General features: G+C 36.1%; 1 protein-coding gene across 1 annotated transcript in view; it reads right to left on the bottom strand.

Annotated features, from left to right (window-relative positions):
• CDK19 (cyclin dependent kinase 19) overlaps positions 1–20,339 on the bottom strand; it is a 122,777-nt gene that overhangs the window by 67,791 nt on the left and 34,647 nt on the right. The window contains exon 3 of the mRNA XM_036380184.2: positions 8,410–8,520. Within this exon, the coding sequence (XP_036236077.1) occupies positions 8,410–8,520 (111 nt within the window). The remainder of the gene's footprint in view (positions 1–8,409; positions 8,521–20,339) is intronic.

Genomic DNA, 20,339 nt, shown 5'->3' with positions numbered 1-20,339 from the left:
TATATTTATTAATGCAGAAAATGAAAAAGGAAAAATACAGAGGAACCAACAGGCAAAGGTCATACTCAGAGGCCTATAAATCCAGTCCTGCCCTATTTCAAGGTGCACATAATCACTAGAAGGGATTGCTACACCCGTCTAAAAATCATCTACTACCCACACAAAACATTAGTCCTTAGGCACAGAGAAAATGAAGGAGTCTCATGAGACAGAAGAGGACACAATTAACCCCAGATGTGTTGCAGAGGAACAACACATCTGCCTCTGGCTCTGCCTCAGCTGCTCTGGTACCTCTGGAAGTGGGGAGTGAGACAGCACCAGGTTGATGCCATTGGATTTCTGTCCCTGCCCCTCCCATGTGGCTCCCAGTTAGAAAGGTTAAGGAAACAAGGTCCTTTCTTGAAAGGGTTATTGAATTGCAGAAGTGAATAAAAATGGATAGTTTTGCTAGAAGCAAGCAATATCACCACTAGGTAAAATCCAATTTCCTGCAAAAGCAAATAAAACCTGTTGTTGCCAGCTTACTCTATGGACGTTTATATCCAAAAGATCACAATCATCACAGTTTAGAGAACTGAACAAAAGCTAAAAATATACTGCAGGGCCAAGTAGTGTAGGGAACTGAAAAGCTAGATCTGCCCCATGACATTGGAATGAGTCCACAGTGTTTGTGACCAAGCCCTACGCTGAAAAAATGCCTAAAAAATAGTTCATCCAATTTCTTGTAAGCAACTAGCCATATGACGAAAGAACAATGCACCCAACAAACACTAAACACCAATTTTAATGGCAGCGTCCATCTAAGAAATAGAAGAGCAAACAGACGCTGCTTCAATTACAGCACATAACAGCCAGAACCTGAGACCTAATAAAGGCATGGAATAATTTACAGGAACTACAGCCTGCATTTCCCATTTCCCAGAAAACTGAATTAACTACTAGACTTCAAAACTACACTTCTCTCATTCAATATATCTTTTTGCTGAATAGCACAAAATTAAGACTGTCCTGTGAGTTGAGTATAAATCTGTATGAAGCTAATCAGGTATGAAGCATGTTGTGCCTCTCTCTAGGAAGCATGCGGTGCACTTGGACACTGCAGTTTGTAACCTTTAGGTATACTCAAGTTCTTTGCTGAATCTTACCACTAATGAATAGCCATTAAGGACAAAACATGAGGACTTCCACAATCCAGGCAAGTCAGAGACATGTTTGTAACAAGACAGTAAGCAGAGCTCCAAAAAGCTTCAGTATTCCCCACATGTCTTTTTTCAGTGCACCTCCTTAAAGATAACTTGCATATCCTGACAGATCACTTGGCCAAAAAGGCTGGAAAACACCCAGCAACATTGGGCAAAATTAATGAGGAAAGTTATTGTCAATCCACACTATACCATGTTGCATGCTACAGAACACAAACCCATCCACAATGTTATGCAGACATAAATTCATTTTAATTACTTCATTAGAACACTGCAAGCTCTCTTCTAATATACTTAAAATCTTTCAAAACAAAAGAAAAACATATGTCATAAGAGGTAAATCTAACTCCAAGCAATATTGAAATCTATTCAGCAGAAGCAGCCATTTTCCCTTTCTGTGTATCCATATTTCTGATTCCTAAATCTTAAAAACATGCTTCCACTGACTGGATTCCAAAAATGGTGTGAGCCAATTAGGTATTCACTATTAAATATAATGTAAAAATTTTTCTATTGCTTGTACAAATTTTGGTTTTAATTTAAACAAGACAGCAACTTTGTAGATGTGATTTTAAGTCTTTATTCTAAATTAAATTAATACTTCACTGACCAACATTAAAGTAGACATTCAACAGAAGCCTAGGAAAGCAAGGAAGGTTTAATTTGCTGCTTGCAATATCTGGGACTATTGGTTTTACTTACCGCTATTCCCAATTTTCAACTTTAAAAAATGTAATAAAATTGCAAGGAAAACTGGATGAACCACATTATTTCAGTAAGATGATTTTAGCTCTTGCAAAGGCAAGACCATATAAATGATAAAAAATGAAGAGGAGAAACAGAGCTAGACATTTGGAAATAAACAATATTCAATCTAGGAGTTTGACTGCCTTCTTCTATGTTACCTAGTGCATTGAAATTGCTTTGAAAGCTGGCTGGTGAAGAACTATGTGCATTTTCTAAATTCTCCACCACAAACAAGGCAAACATAATGCATAACAACACAGAGCAAATTCAAATCCCTAGGATTTACCTAGCAGTTAAGTGAGCATTCAATAAGATCCTAATTTTAGTCTGCTTCCAAGTCTGTCTATGTTTGTGTCATCCCATTCCCAATTCCAAGAACTGCTGTTCAGTGTGACAGAGGTTAAAACAAGCAAACAAACAAGTTGGACCTAGAAACTTTTCACCAAACTAGGAAGCCAGCTAACAGAGGGATTTCATGCATGTCTGACTAAATGAAGTTACAGTGAATTCCCACCTCAACATACATGACATAATCCATAGATACAAGCCTCTAGGAAACCTGACTGCTTGAGTTCTACTGCTTAAGGCAAAGCTTGCTGAAAATTACATGCATCTCCTTCAAACTGAAATGCAACCGTGCCAATGCAGATGCCTCTCCCTGCTGAAGCAAACTGCTTGTGCTCCCACGCTTCAGCAACAACTCTGCATTCTATCCAATCCCTAATCCAGCCTTTGAGAACAAAACAGAATTATGTCAATGTGCCGATAGAAAGTAAAGTTACGTTTTAATATTGAGGACAGGGAAGCTTGGATACACGTAAAATCTGCACTAAGGCCAAGAGGACTTATTTTACACGACTTCCAGTCTCATTTTTAACACAAAACCACCTCAAAATACTACATTTACTTTAAATGTAAAGAATTCAAAAAGGGTATGAAAGAACAAATCAAAATCTTAAGGTGGCATAAAAACTAACCATGCATTTTTTCCATGATTTTCAAAAAGAGAGAGCAAACACCTAATGTTTCAAAATTAAAGCATAGTTTGATATGCCTACACTTACGATTCATTTCAGACATCAGAGTTTTTTAGAAAGTAACAAAATTCTGTCAATGTACTTATCACAAGTAAAATAAAATCAAAACAGAAGTGGATAGAAGTACCTCTAGAGCAACCACTTTAGCTTCCAATTTTGGAAACATTACAGCAATTAACATAAACTGTCCTTCAAAAGAGAAGGGGAAAAAAGCATGCTTGTTCCCTCTAAATGCTGCCAGTGCATGGCTATCATCAGTATCTTCTTTAAAATGACATTAACCAAACTGCCTAATGAAAGGCCCTATTCCAAGTGACAAGAGGTGAACGTTTTTAGTAACAGGGAAAGGAACTTAATTGCATCAACTTTTGCCTATGCCAGCTTGCTTTATATATCTAAGTTTTGAGACACAGATCAAACACATCCCATATAACACATCCCCACAAACAGATCCCATATAATTTTTCTAGGTTTTGCCTGCATCTTTCTAGGTCTTATAGTATCTTTCAGCCCTAAATATTGTAAAATAACTTTATACAATGTCAACAAAAATCATCAGAATTCAGCTACCCTTTCAGTACACATAAAAGTGAAATACACCACTCTGCTCACTTGAGTTTTTCACACACTTATGCTTTTGAACCTTGCCTTTGTTTTGAGGCCTGCTCCTACCTGTTGTTTCCTCCACTTCTCATGCTTTGTGGTGCAGAAAATGAGTCCATATAAACTACCCTCAAAATCATAAAAGTCTTTGTCATATTCTCAAAACATACACTTGCAGAAAAAGCAAGTGTATGTTTTGAGAATATGACAAAGAGCTATGGTCAAGGAATGGCACTGCTCTCTGCAAGAAATTCAACCATGACTTTGATGGTCAAAAAACCTCATCCATTTCACTTGGAAGGAATCAATCATGACATAAAGACCTATGCCAGCCCATTCCCTTGTGTCTCCACAAACCTTATATTCTTCTTCCAGCCTATACTCATACATATGTATACAAGAGAGAAGACTGCAGGAAAAACTGCATGAAAAACCACCTGGCAAAATCACCTGAATTACACCAGAAGTGTATACATGGCTTAGAAAATCAAAATATTAAAAAACACGTTACATTGAGAAAAGTATTTTTATGTATATAAAGATATTTGTCATCAACTAGCATCTGAATTATGTGTATGATTTAGAGCTAAACTAAAGCCTGTTGAAGAAAGAATTCTAACTGATTATACCATATTTAAGGAATATGTTAAAACTCAGCTGTTAGACAACGTTCATGCAATTGAACAAATGTACAGGTTTATTGTACACATCAGTATGCAACACTCTCCCAATTTATCCTAAAAGATTATTCAAAATGTTGTTAGCTGAAATAAAGTATATTTATTTGTAGACTGAGAGCATCAAGTAGTGCTATGAAATTCACATGTAGGAAGAAGAGTTTCTCCTTTCCATTATTTGATGATTATTTTTAGGTACTCATGACTGGGCTAAAAATCTCTACCCTACATTTTTTAAAAGCAGAACATGTACATAACAATTAATTCGTATAAAACAAAGCAAGTCTTGCCCGTATATTTTTATTATTATCAACAATAATTCCAAGATTAATTTTACTCCATTTCTCAGCAGCATTTGTTGGCAAAGATTTAGTTGTTAGAGATCACTGGAAAATAATAGTAAGAGAGAAACATTCAACCAAACATAAAAAATGCACAAATCATGGTTTAACTGGTCTGGGATACTGAATGTATCATCACATTCAATATTACCAAATCATAGTTAATTATTTATGTACATTACTTATTAAGAACCAGAAGTGGTTTTTGTGGCTATAAAACACATTTAACACATTTTTACTATGATAAAAATGTCACCCTTTTTCAGAATGAGATCAAACCCATCCAGAAGCTTCTTATTTAAATTACAACATATATTTCCAGAAAAGGGGATTGTAAAAATTTGACTTTATATAGACATACTAAATGAGTCTGGGAATTAACTCTGTACCATAACTAGGAAAAGGTATATAGATAACCTGTCAATGCAAAAAGTTTTTTTTTAATTATAATAAAAATGTTGGTTAGAATAAAAAATCCTGCTTAAAGTATAGAGACTATGAAATTGAAGTCATCAAATGTGTGTTTATCTGTGGTACTAAAAACATGTGCTTTAGCAAATACTTTCAATATTAGAAATCTGCTTTTAAAGGGAACAAAAGAAAAGTTCTAAATATTGTAACCTCTACAGTGGCTAAAAGTAACTAGGTTGACAAAAAAACTTCATCTCCAGGACATTTGTATCAAACTTTTCCTGAAGCCCATTTTAGTAATCATCATGCATTTAAAACATTTGATATAAATTTGAATAATGTCTTTAAATGCACTAGCTTTATGCAGGAAGTTCTGGACAGCAGTATACTGTCTAGAAGTATAAGACTAGAGTGCTAAAGAATATTCATCAAAGTTCAATAAAAAAAGTTATTCTTTTGCTGATAAGACAGCAGGAATTCTGGCATTGAAAACAAATTCTGACCTTTAAAAATAAAAAGTTAACATCCTACAGCCTGAGAACTTTACCAGTTTTCTTTGGCAGAGACAAATAGCGAAGAAAAATCATAGCGTTGTGTATTACACTAAGAATTCTGGTAATCAAAGGAAACTAGTTATAAATCAATTTGTCAAAAGAATTCCTATAGTCTTAGATAGTCTGCATGGTAATCTCATGGTTTTGTGCTGTTTTGTATAATGTAACTTGAGAGATAAGAAGAGAAAGTATCTTTGATAGGATTAGTTATTAAAACTGATTACTATCTTTTTAGTTAAGAACAGCATAATCAGTGTTCACCAATACTTGCCTAAAGCAGTTCAAACTAGCAAAGCTTCTACATTCCTTGGTAATGGTATCAGCAGAAGTTACAGACCATTATTAATATAAAATTTCATATCTGAGCAGTTTCATCCTTGGGAATTAAATGAGAAGTAAAAAAAAAAAGTTCTTGCTCACCATGGAAGAACTTTTTAATAAGTTTAATTAGCACCAACCCTTTAGAACAGGACATTTTTTTCACTACTAGAAAATTAACAGAATAGCATAGCATCTGATATAGTTGATTCATCTCTTGCCAAATGTTTCCAGTACAGAAGCTGAAAAATATAATGATTTTAATTCATCTAGTGATTGAATGTGATGAGCATTTATTCTTCTCACTGAAGCCAATAGGTGTTACTAAAAGCTGGACAGCTTTGAACAGAAAGTTCAAAAGTTTCCGTACTTACTTATTTTGTTAAGTAACTCTAAGCTACCTACATTTGAAAACATTTGTCTCTGGAAATCTACATGTCTCTAGTGACAGCACATCTTCCATTCCAAAACTTAAATCTTCATAAACTGATATATCTGTGATAAATAGACTTATTTTGTCTTTATGTAGTGCTGGCAAAGCACATGGTGCTAAGCAATTTTAAAAAAAAGTGCTAAATCCCTACTAAAATTTCTACCCCAGAGAGTTGAAAGGGCACAAGCTGTAAAGCACAGGAAATGCAAAACACAACACAACACAGACAGAATGACAAGTGGTTGGTATTACTGAAATGCGTTACAAAATAAGTGGATTTTCAGGAGGTTTTTGAAGGAGGATAGTGAAGGATCTTTACGTACGTTAATTGGGAGGCTGTTCCATGTGTAGGAGGCAGCGTGGAAAAAGACACAAAGTTGGGAGTGAGCAAAACAGACAAAAGGGGAATTAAGAGCGATGCTTGGGAAGTGCTGACAGTAAAGGAAATGAGGACCAAGGTTAAGCCAGAACCAAGAGTGCCTTGAACATGGCAAACTTTATGCAAGGGAGGAAAAAATTCCTGGCAAAGGCTTAAGAAGCAAGGAAACATGGGCAATTATACAGGAAAGGAGAAATGACTTGTGTAGCATGTCCCATAGAAGAAAAATAAAAACAAACGAGTTAGGAAGTGGGAGACCAGTTCATATCAAGTACCTCATTGTAAGAAACATTTCAGTCTTCAATAATAGAAAATAATTAACTTCACTGAGATTATATCCAATACCCAGCCATATGGGAGGGATGGCAAGAACATCAAACTGCAATGATTCTTCTTCTAAAGCTGTTAAATGATGTGAAAAATGACTATGTAGTGCAAAAACCACACGCCCAAAGTAAAATCAAAAGGAAAAGGTTAGGAAAAAAGGTGTTTAAAACACATGGCAATAAATGCAGCAGTAAAATGTGTTTGTTATGATTGTTCCATAAAATGAGTAAACTCATTTAATGCAGAAATAAAGTCTGTCATACAGAAATTTAGCTGATGCACTTCTCTTCATCATCACTACCACCAGTTATGTGAAATACACAAACTCACAATGTCCACTGAACTTTGATAAACAAAACTTGCAAAATACAAACCTGCTAGCCCATAAGAGAAATAAATTAAATAATTTTCAAACTTTTGAAGGGGAACAAATTACCATGATTTTACATGCTCTGAGACAGAAGTGTCTTTTTGAATGGCCTAAGTTTACTTTCTGTCCAATTAAAATCTTGGGTCATTTACAAGCTCAAGAGCGAAGAATGAAAGAAATTGAGCAATGTCTCACTAACATCTGTAATAGCAACACCTGTATTACTGAAGCCTTCAAAAGTAATACTGGAATTCATATTACCACTTCCCCTCCTTGCCAGTATTTCAAAGGAATCATAAACATATTGGTTACACTTCGTGTTTGGTATCTTTCAGATTTAAACACAAATCCAGGTTCAAGTAACTCACATCTTATCAACAGATGTGGAGCTTGAATATTTTCCAGTTCAAGTCACAATGTCATTGATGTCCACCTCTACAACAGACTAAACCAAATCCTATCATATTTTGCTAGAAACTTAAAAACAAAGATCTAAGTCCCTACTCCTCTTCCATGTAATGAGTGTCCATCAGTAGGCCCAATTAGCTTACTTGTTATCTTATTTCCACTCATACTGTCACAAATTGTCTGTTGAAAATATAGATCATTGAATGTCAGTCCCTTGCAGTCACTCTCAGTGAGAGGACTCATCAAAGCAGTCACTTTCATTTGTTTCTTGTGTGTGTATGTGCAAAATGTCAGGAAAAAAAGTATTAAATACATTTCCAAACACAGTTTTAGAAGATCTCAATTTAGGAATGCTTTCTTTAACTCCAATTAAAGCTTGCAGAAGAATCCTTTTCACTTCAAAACCCAATCTGACTCCAAAAAAAAAATCTATGTAGTCTTTGGCAGGCTTTAAAGTGTAAAAGTAACAGGATTATCAGTTAGACCCTTAATTACAGAGTAAGAAATTAATGCATCTCTGCCTATATGAAGGCACATCACACACACAGTTTGAACAAATTCTTATTGCACAATCTCAAATACTCAGGGAAATCTGTACTTACCCACAAATCATGCTCAGCATAATCAAACAGCAGCCAAACCTTTCTGTCACTGTGAGAAAGGAAAACCTTCTGCAATGCAATCACATTTGGGTGCTTCAACTCTCGTAAAAGCTGCAGAGAAACAGAGAAGCTCTTGTTACTTCTGTGCTGGTTAAGAAAAGCAAACACAGCAACAAAACCACCAAACAGGTCAAATAGCAAACAAGTAATCCTAAAACAGGCCCTAGAAGAAAAGACACCACAGATTCACCACATTATCTTCCAAACATCAACATCAGGATATACACAGCCTCTGTGGCATGGGCTGCTGTTCTAACAGCACAGCTGCCCATCACTACCTACCCTTCTCTGTCCCACACTCAGCACAGGGCTGCCCATCCCACCTATTCATCCTGCTTGCCATCAGTATCTTTCTTAAAAAAAGTTATTACGCACAAGCATAACTGTTTTCTTATCAAAGGTGAACATCAGGATTTGAGGATGCCAGAATGAAGCTTGGTCCAGTTCTTTGTCTGGACAACACAGTTCTTGATCACCACATCATTATTTTATTATCAATAATTTTCTTTTGCTTTGGATCCCTACCTCACTTGCCCTAAAGTTCATAGGTTGTTGTTCTCAGAAAACAGGGCGTTTTCAAAGAAAAGTTTGCCAAAATGGGTTTACTACTGGTTGTTTCAACTATTATTCTGTAATCTGAAAATAATCCCATATTTATTTATTGCTTGAAAGAAATTATTGATAGTTTTCTTATTGAAGGAAAACCAGGTCTCATCACTAATTAGCATATTAAAGCAGGCACTGCTGCTGAAGTCATCCTTCTGCCAGATTAAACCAGGTTCAGGAGGAGTTGCGAAGCGGTACTCCCAAAAACATAATTTCTATGGACTCACTTCCCCCCCTGTCCCCCCCCCACTGTAGTCACCAGAATGATTTCTGTTTTATCTGGAAATTGCTTACATCTGCAGCACTAGTATATACATTGCCAAGAATCAATTTCTAATGGTAAATTGCAAATAGAGTATGTTCCAAGGCACATTTGGGAGAAATTAGTCTTCTATCATTTCACCCTACAGAAAAAGTCTCAAGATGATTTTATTTTCCCTAAAATCAATATTTTAGGGGAAATAAAATACTGATTTAAAATTATATTATCTTTTGACTATACAGATATCTGTCAAGACAAGAAATCTAAAGAATATCATAGCACTTAAATGTATTCCACTTTTCCAGCAAATGAAATAATTTAGATGCTTTTTTTTTTTACGTAGGAAGTGTTTTCTTATTTTTCTTTCTTTCCCTAACCGTGACCCTCCTTTTCTGCATGCCAAACAAGCCCAGTTCCCTCAGCAGCTCCTTGTGAGACTTGCTCTTTGTTACATTCTGGCTGCCAAGGCTGCATGCCACAGCAGCCAGTGCTTCAGCAGCACGAGAGAGACCAAGGAAATGTTGGCTCTAGGAGTCCAACACACCACATCAAGAATGAGAGCTCTCTTCTAGCTATGCTGGATTTGCAGTGGTGCTCCACTACAACTACAGGAGGTCAAAAATGATAACATAAGGTACAAGGGATAAGCAGGAGCCACAAACACAAACTCTTGGTGAGATTTATGTTAAAAACCATCTCATCTAGAAACATGCTACTGCAGGAGAGAGGGTGACCACAAGGACTGAAGAGATGTAACTCTTAGGGACATAAAGAGTGGAGCTAAGGGAAGTCATTCTAAAAGCACTGGAAAGATGTGATCAGAAATGAATATTGGGCAGAACCAAATCCACAGCTGTGGAAATCAAAAGACAGCAAGTTTGAGACAAGTGTTGCAAAGACAAGCATCAATCTAAGCCTGAGACAAAAGGAAACAAGGAACTTCAGAAACTGTATTTTCATTACAGCAGACAGGTGGAAGCCAACAAGGTGAAAGATTTGGCTGACTTAAGTTTGAATTTAGAAGGAAAAAATTACTATATTGTCCTAGTAATTGAAAGACTCCAATGTACTTGACATCTTCTATTACAAGATAGCAGCTGGAACATAAAAAGGGTCTGCAACTACTACAATTTATTAGTAAATTAACACAGCATCGTATTTGAATAGTTCTTTAACCTAATGTTCCTCTAAAATTTAAAATCCATTGTACCTAATTTGAGGCAAAATGCTACTAAAAACCTGTGTCTCAGTTACAATATGTTTCCTTCTTGTAACACCACACAATGCAGTTTAGACAGAAAGACACTGAGAAGAACTTCATAGTGAATTATCAACATCTGTGCAACTTTGACTGACCTGTACAATGGCTTTCATCAAAACAGATTATAATGATTATTATTAAAAGTATTAACAAGAGAATTGTACAAGCATCTTTGTTTATCACCATTCTTAGCTGATGCCACAGCCTAAAGTTTAAAATTATGCTTTTGGATAGCCCAAATAGCATGGAACAGCTTCTAGGATTTCCAAATGGCATCTGCTATATACAGAATTGCTAGTAATTTCTTCAACTGTCCAATGAATAATAAGTTCTCCATGATGCACACTGTGAGAATTTCCCTCACAAGTCAGTGTCTCTTATAGCAGCAGAAGGTCATTATGTGAAAGTCTCTGATGCCTGAAAAAAAATTAAGTTGGCAACAGTATTGGTATAGAAGCTTGAAGCCTTGGAAATGTAAAATGTCAGTAGTCATGCTGAGGTAGATTTTGCATAAAAAATCCAAGTAAAGAGTAAAGGTTGTCTAGTCAGAGAAGGAGCACAAGAGAGTATACAAGATTAAGCAAGTCAAAGTGGGATATCATAAAACAAAGAAAAAAAATCTGTTATTTTTACCTCAGTTTTCAATAATAGTTATGATAACTGACCATGAAATGAACACACTGATAAAAGAAATGCCTCACCCTTAAGAAAGTAAAAACTAGCACAAGTCATTTACAAGCAAAACTCAGAGGTGGTATCAGATGATTAGCAAATAGATCACACACATCCAAAAAAGGGGCACAAAGGAGACATTTGGAGACTTGTGAATCCAAAGCATGCCAAAAAAACAATTTTGAAACAATGAACATAAAGAAAAATGTGTGGAAAATGAACTATCCTTTCTTCTCTGATAATTGATTTTCTACTCAAGCAGAAGATCTGAGTTCAAATTTCAACCTTATAATAGTTTCAAGTACTTCATCAGATGGGAAAAATGACAACTGGAATACATCCAAGGTGAGGAAAAAAATACCCTAAAGGGGCAGCTGACAGTGGTGCACATTTCAAGGTAAAGTAGCTCTATGTATTAACTATTTGAAGAGTTACCAAAGAACGAGTATTGTGTTTATTAATAAAACCCATCTCAGTATCAACATCATGTGTGTGAATGAAATTATATGAATAAATAAAGGCAGCATTTCCAAGGAAGAAAAGGAATGTGATAACACATCATCTTTTATGGCACTTTATTCTGTGACTGAGTAAACAAAGAGTAACAGAAACAAGATTAAATCAAAAGCACAGAATCTGAATTCACACACTTAAAAACCAAGAATTTCTACTATAGACTGATAAGTCATCCGGTGCAAGTGACAAATCGTAGAACTGGATTGCCATAAAACAACGAAGAAAATTGAGATGGCAAATCTGATATTAGATATCCTAGTTGAGATCCTTACAGGAGAAAATGGAATGTATTTATAACAATACATAAAAGGCTTCTGTGATTTTTTTTTAAATACTCTATGCGGTTTTCTCTGCTCAAACACCTCCCCCTCCACACCCACACAAAAGATGAACTCTCCCAGAAAGAGGTAAAGGGTGACCAAAGGAGCAACACAATCCATCTCTCAATGGGGAATTCTCAATTACTGTAACTTTCTCAACTACTGTAACTGATCAAATATTCAAAGAAATAGGATGGATACCCACTAAAACACAAAGATATGAGCATCAATGGTGAAAGAAATCATTACACTAGATAAAATAAACATGGCTGAAGAACAGAAAGACAGCTAATAAGAGCTAAAATCACCCTGCAAGTTAGCATCTCATGAACAGGAAGGTTCAGGAATAGCTTCTCAATAGCAGGGAAAACCATATTTCATTTACTTCTTTAGCAACATTGGACAACAAATTTAGTTGATGAATTTGATATAACTCACCACTAAGATTCCCTAGACAGTGTGTGCTCTTGTAGAAGCCTTCATGAAAAATGGGTTTAGTGAGCTTTTACTCATCTCCAGCACATGGAAAATATGATTGACAGCAAGCCCTACAGCAATTTGCTTTAAACACTTGAACTGTGCCTGAAAATCATCTATCACCATAAAATGCAAGTTCCTTTTACAAGAAGTAGACAAGCAACTAGGGAGTCTCTTGATCTTTTGAGCTAGGTAAAATTCTCCTTTTTTTCTCCCAAAGAGAGAGACAACTTCTGTGAATGGGAGAAGAGTTGCAGTATTTCCAATATAAACAACGTGATCAATTTTGAGAGCACTTAGCACATTTAAACACAAGTCAAAAAGTATATTCCTCAAGGAAATAAATCTTGCCCAGAAATACTTTTATGCCACTGGATGAATAATGCTTTCTAGCTACCACTTGAAAAAAGCAGGGTAAGGACAGACACTTTCTTCTTGCTGTGAAGGAAACCCAAGAAAAATTAGAGAAAACACAAAGACAAACCAGTGCTGTCATGACTGACACTAGTAAATCTTGCAGCACACATGTATTTCTGTGTCAGTGATGACAAAACCCATAACCACCTTAAAAAAATTATTCAGGGGGCAGTCTCATCTAAGAGGTGTACCCACCTTTCACATAGTTTACTTCAGTCTTTTGATCTACGTACTTCAACTGATCTGGAACAGCACTGGTAGTTTCTGTGATGGAAATGCACACTGTACTACACTGAACCATTTTCAAGGTTAGAACAAAAACATCCAAGAGGTAGAAATGTGGATCATAAGAAATCACAGGAAAGGCCAAAGCATGAGGCTGATTGCTCATAAAAGCAATTGCACATTACAGAATTTTAAAGCTGCCTCCTCTGTGATGAATCTATTTGAAGCCCCTAGGGTCACTGAAGGATTTTTTTTAATTGAAGCTGGGCTTTTCAAAGGAACATAAAGATCATAATTTTACTTCTTTTAAAATTCCACCTGGTTTTGAGGCTATTAATCAATACTAGATCCTCTCCCTCAGTGTTGTTAACATTATCCTTTCTATAGACCCTCTACTGCCTATTATCATATCAAGCTCATGCTGCAGCTTTTCCCTCAGGGAGGAATATATATGGGCCTCTCTCAAAAAAAAAAAAACCAAAACAAAACCCAAAAACCCCCAAAACAAAACAGAACAAACAAAAAAACCCACAAAAATAAATAGGCAGCTATTTATTTTATCTAACATGTAAGAACAATCCTTTGCTAACTGTGCTACAGATCTTGAAGTTATCAAGAAAAGAGAAGGGAATTCAAATTCAAACAGGGTACCACATTAGAAAACTACTCAAAATTCAGCTTTTTCTAGCAGTGCGGTTGATTCTGAAGCTAGGGATTTTCCAGTTTGGACTCCCATTTCTACTTGGAGAAATTACAGAGTTACTGCACAACTGAAGTACCAAAAGACTTTGTATTAATACCTTCAAACTGAGCAGGTATAGAGTGTTTGCTTCCAGCTTTAGTTGTCCATGGCTGACCCTTATATAAGAGGTCTCAGGAAGATGCAGGCAACATAAAAACAGACATGGAGAAATACAGAGACATACACACACAAAAACCCAAACAAACAAAAAAACGCCATACAAAAAAAAAACCACAAAAAAAACCACCAAAAAATACATCCAAAGAATCTAAAAAGAAAGGTAAAAGTTTAAGCATTAGCTTAAGCTCTACTTTAGAAAGGATATATTCTTCATACTCTGGTCTGGTAAGTCCTTGGTCCGCCTTTGGCATGCAAAACCAAGTAGGGGAGGTAGAGTAAAATGCCAAAAAATTAACAACTGCCATTCTTACACAAACTGCTAGGAGCACTGCCTGAGTTTACTCCAAGGAACACTGCAAATTAAAATTAACAAGTTTAAGTAATTCAAAACAGACTCTAAGTAGAGCCCATGCAGATTCTCTTCTTCCCTCTAATTCTTCCTATACATGTATCTGATTTTGACCAGTTTGATCCCGAGCAGTCCTTCAAATTAAAAGATCCCTTCAAGTATGCCTTAGACATTCTTCAACCTTTTTTCACAGTTGCATCTCTTCAAAGCATACAGTCCCCAAGCTGTGAGGGCTTCAGACTACCAGAAGAGAAAGATCAAGTATGTTAAAAAAAAAAAAAAAAAAAAAAAAAAAGAAACCAGTAAACTGCCAAATGTCAGGACGGGAAGAAGGCAAAAATGTGCCCCACCCTCCTCCTATGAGAAGGATTAAGAAAGTATTTATTCTATAAATATTTTCATTTCAGGAGCTGAAAATGATCTGGCATTGCTAAATAACATTATTATTCTGAAACAAAAGCTTGGCAAAAGACGTCTTGGAAGTATTACATTTTAACTCAGCTAAAGGAAGAGAAACTAGGATAGCTGCATTTTTAATTCTTAAGGTCTCCAGCAAAAAAAAAAAAAAAAACCCAAAAAAAAACCTTTGGCATTTATCTTGAAGCAGACAAGCAGAAATACAAGTATAAAAATTCTTTCCATTTCTTACCAATATCATAGACCAGAGCACAGACTTCTTAATAATAGACAAAAAGCACAACTGTAAAATTACTTCCAATGCAAGAAATCTCTCAATTTTTCATACAACTATATAAGGAAATGCTGACATTAAGAACACACAATTTGCTCCAGTGCACATATTAGATATATAATTTATTTTCATATTTTTTCAACAAAATAAATATGAATTATTATTGAACTTGCACATCTTCCTAAAGGAAACTTCATTTCCTTTAGGACAATTGAATTCTACACTCTCTTCTTTTAAAGGCAGCTGTGTATTTCATTTGGGTCAGTCTGGCTCAGATTTAGCAATAACCATTTTCCTCCCAACTGAAAGGTATAGATAAGTTAAAGCTCTATCTCTCTCTACAGAGATTTTTCTCCTTATTTGGCCTACAATAAAAGAACATCCAACCACTCAGATAACACCAACAACTAAACTGAAAGTAACTTGCTGAAAAAGTAACGGTGAATGTTTGTCCTTTCTGAAGATTTTAAGACACTCTGAATTTGCTTTTAGGCTGACTAGAAATTTCTTCTGTTACTGAAAGGATAAGGGAGTTTCCCATCAAACTAACAAAGACTCTTAAACCTAAAGCTATATTAAAATGGGAGAGAGGGAATACAACACATCACAAGTAGCATCACATCAGTCCCAAACCCACACATTCACTCTGGAGTTTTAAACTGCAACTAGTTTTCTCTTGTAGGTCCTATTCTAACATTTCCACACTTCTGAATTCCTGACAACCAGTTATCACCTTGCTCTAGCACTGTATCTCATAGTGAATAAACAGTGATGGCAACTGAGGTGCTCTAAAACGCTTGCAGAAGGGCAAATAGGAGGAGTAGACATCAATGCTGATAGTCCATTTTTCAAAGATTTCCCACTCAAGATGATTTCAGAAAGATAATGGTATATGAACCAGAGCAAGACAAACAATTCTTTAGCAAAGAACAGCCAAAAAGCATGTCTTTCCAACCTCAATTAACTATGGCACCATAGTGACATATCTCTCTAAAGGTAATAAATTTCTAATCTATACAAAATATTGGGCAGGGATTGCAATACTATCCTGCAAAGATAATATTTTTACAGTCTATTTTTCCCCCAAAGTTTACTTATCTCCTCTACTTAACTGACTCTTTGATTAATTGACTTGATTGACTGCTTCCACTATTAAAGCAATTTTTTCATTATTGTGATTATTTGCCATTTTCCACATTTTATACAGTATAAACACAAATTGTGAAACAAGTTATTTGAAATTACCAATAAAAAAAATCAAAAACCACAGATCTCGAAAAAACTTCCATGTGGTGGTGTTCACAGGGATCCTAGGATGAGGGAAGAGATGACCATCTTGACTCTATGTTTCAGAAGGCTGATTTATTATTTAATGAGATATATATATATATTAAAACTACACTAAAATAATAAAAAAAGGATTTCATCAGAAGGCTTGAAAGAAGTGGAATGATAACAAAAGCTTGTGACTCTCAGAGAGTCCGAGCCAGCTGACTGTGATTGGCCATTAATTAGAAACAACCAACATGGACCAATCAAAGATGCACCTGTTGCATTCCACAGCAGCAGATGATTATTGTTTTTCTTTTCCTCTGAGGCTTCTCAGGAGAAAAATCCTAGCAAATGGATTTTTCAGAAAATATCATAGCTCCACTTCCACCTAACAACTTCTTCCATCTGAACAGTTACAATAACCAGCCTCCCAACTTAGTGAATGTGTTTGTTTGGCTCAGAGAAAAGTGCAATTCTGAGCCTCTACTTCTTATCCTGAAGTTCTCTATCCTATGGTATGAAAATCGCCCACATTTGCTAGAACCAGAGTGCATCAAGTGTGACAATGCTGAGTTGATCCAACACCTATACCCAAGATCCAAAGTTTCTGCCAAAACCACCTGTAAAATTCAATGTGAGGGGCTTTCTCAGATGATGCATAATAGATTTGGCTCCATAATAAATTGGTTGTGAGACTGCTAGCATCTCCCCTCTAAAGAACCAGAGCACTCCCACCAAGTGGCAAACATGGCTTCAGTCCTCTCCACTGCTCTGACCTGCTGAACACAAGGGGCTCAGCACCTGGAGAGACACAGCTTGAGCACCTCAAGACAGTATTCCAGGTACAAAGAGGTGACTCCCTACAACCTGAAGGAAGGCAGCCCAGCCCCTTCCCAGGAAAGGGCCAGAAAATGCAGCCTCTCAAGTGTGCAAGCTGCAAGTTACAAATCCAACTTTAGAATTTAAATCTACCCCTGCTTTGTAAAAGGACCTGGTGTATTATTCAAGGTCAGGTGTGCTGCTACTCAGTACTCTCACATCCATGTTCTCAACTTGCAGACAATTATTTCTCCAATACAGAAATCTACAGGAATATTAATCAACAGTTATAATGAGACAACAATCTAACAATAATTTATCATTATGTCCAATAGCATTTTAAGAAGGCACTCTTCTGATAATACAAAGTACTAACAAAACACTCTTTTGTAATTCAAAAACTGTTTGGAAAAAAAATAACTAACTCAGCCTAATTTTGTATCCAGGGGCTGTTTGCCAGATCAGGTATCAGCTATCTTGTGTCATGGTTTAGGAACGGTATTCTCCAATTTAGTGTTCCCACCAAAACCACTTCAAACCATGTGTCAGTTGCTCATTCCTCCCTCTTGCCCAACCCCTCTGGAGGGCTAGAGAGAATTGATGGCACAAAAGGCAAAGTTCAGGCTTGAGACAAGAACAATTTACTGAAAACACCAACAATATTAATAACAAAAGTGTGTGCAAGAGAGGTGAATTATTCATATGCAAATGCTCACCACCACATCATAGGGGATCTGATAACACAGACCCAAAAGGGAGCCCTTCCCCCATTCCTGGAAAATGGCATGAGGTGGTTCTTGTGCAAAAATCAACCCCATCATGGCCAGAATGAGGACACCTGTCTGCCTAAAGCCAGCATAAAGCCCATGCTCTGAGATACCCAGAAGAAACTCAATTAAGTGCCGAACGCCCTAATCTGGACCAAAGAAGAAGGTTGATCCACCAACAAAACAGCAGCCTCCAGCTGGGATACAATGCTATTATATACCATTTCCATGATGTTGAATCACAGAAAGATTTTTCATGGAGGAATAACACAGTCTTGTAAATCCCATTAAGTTTTCCATTACACTTATGTGATAACTTGTATGTATTTTAGCATTTAGAGTTTAAAAGAAAATAGTACTTTTTTATAATTAATGTGGGAAAAGAAAAAAGAAAAAACAGGGAAAAATCCCAGCCAAGTAACCAACTAAACACAACCCTAATGGTTATGCTCATATCCTTCATATGCTTCATTCTACTTACTCAAGACTGGGATACAGGCTTTTAGATACATAATTTATACTTAAGGTCTTCTTGGTCCTCTTTAAAAAGAAAATTAAATCAAATCAGAGGTATGAATTCAAAACATATTAAGCATAAATCTCTGCTCCTTATGGGAATCAAGTTAAAACCGCTTTAGTTCTGAATGACAGCATCCATTAAACTTTGATGTACTCAACTACATGCTTTAATGTCTTAGCTGTCTTACCTCTACTTAAACAAGCTAATACACAAGCCTGCAGTTGCAAGTGTAAATGGAGTCTAATACCACACTCCAAATGAGAAACATGCCTGCAGACAGCAAGAGATAATGTATTATTTAGGAGTTTTAACTTCCTTTTATTAACTTGGGTTTGTTTAAACTAGTACAAGTTGTGCACATAGATCAGGTTTCTTATATATTGTTTCCAAATAAGATTAATTTAGAAATATTACTCTTTCAGAGTTTTTACTCAAGAATTCTTTCTATAGTTTCTCTGTTGACAGCTGTTTACAATAAATTCAGCATTTCACTCTGGAAGCATTCTCTAGAACATTCTTAGAGTTCATTAACACAATTACCCATTAAATTTGTTCTGCTTTTGCTCATAGGTTTCTACTTTTTACCCAAATCTTCTTCAATCTTCAGCCACACATTAGATAAATCTAATGTGTGAAGCAAGCTAAAACAAGATGTTCACTGGCAGTCTCCCAAGTCATTAAACGCCTACTACAAGATTCTTCTCATACTCTCAGGATCAGACTGCAACTGGATAAAAAATTCAGTTTTGTAATCTATAGCCTGCTATTTCCTCATTCTTCTATTAAATATAAAAAGTCCTTTAATGAGACAATGAATGCAGCAAAATCACATTTCCCTCAATAAGGACCAATACAGGTCAGAAAGGCTCAAAAGGGTGACTTAAAGCAAGATACAGAATTTGGTAAGAGGGATAGAAATATAAACAAGGTATGGTAAATATGCTCTTACAGCAACCCATAAGAAATCAGATGAATTTTGTAAGAAAGCTTTGGAAACAACATTAGGTTGTTATCAGATGAAGAAATTAGTAACTGGTTAATATTTACCAACATAAGAAGTTAAGCATGTGGCACTATGCATTTATCTTCCAATGAATATAATCCTTCTCTAAACAGACTTTGACTCGAAGCAAATGGGTAGTGAGCTGACGTTTTGCCCAGGGCAGCAAAAGCCATGTGGCCCTGAAAACAACCTACTACAAACACTCACATTAGACTTTCTTCCTGAGAACTGACTGCAGACACTGCCCCAGATGTTATGAAGGAAGGACTAATTTGAAGTCTCTCAAGACCTCCAACAGAACTCTTCCAGTATCTCATTAAGCATGCAATTAGTGGCAGCAAGTAACATTTTCCTTATCCCAGCAAAAACTACAGCACTCATTTATGTGCATCTTCCTTCTGAAACAACAACTTTGGACTGCTTGAAGAAAAAGAACTTCATCTTTCAGAAGTTAAGTAAATTTCTTACACAATGACGCCATGACCCACTAAGAATACAGCAAGCCTCCTGCATGCTTATTGCTTCTAATTTTCTAGTCTGGGCACTGGTGAACACCTGATTATTCACATAAACCATTTAGCCATTTTATAAGAACACCACTGCAATAAAAACACAAAATACACGTGTGTCCCTAGTCAAAGAACTAAGAGCTGCTGTATGTGATTCAGACTCAAGACTCATTTAAAGTCTGCTTACTATCCTACCCCAACGTAGCTGAGGCAAACACCAAGGAAAAGAACAGGTTGAGCAGTACACAGACAGTACAAGCCTTTTACGATATGAGCAGTCAGCTTCCAGCAACCCACCAGATCAGGGATTTAAGAACCAGAG

The sequence above is a fragment of the Molothrus ater genome, chromosome 3 (assembly GCF_012460135.2).
Source record: "Molothrus ater isolate BHLD 08-10-18 breed brown headed cowbird chromosome 3, BPBGC_Mater_1.1, whole genome shotgun sequence".
Taxonomy (NCBI): Eukaryota; Metazoa; Chordata; class Aves; order Passeriformes; family Icteridae; genus Molothrus; species Molothrus ater.
The sequence above is the reverse complement of the archived record's forward strand: the minus strand, read 5'-3'. Positions and strand labels throughout refer to the sequence as shown.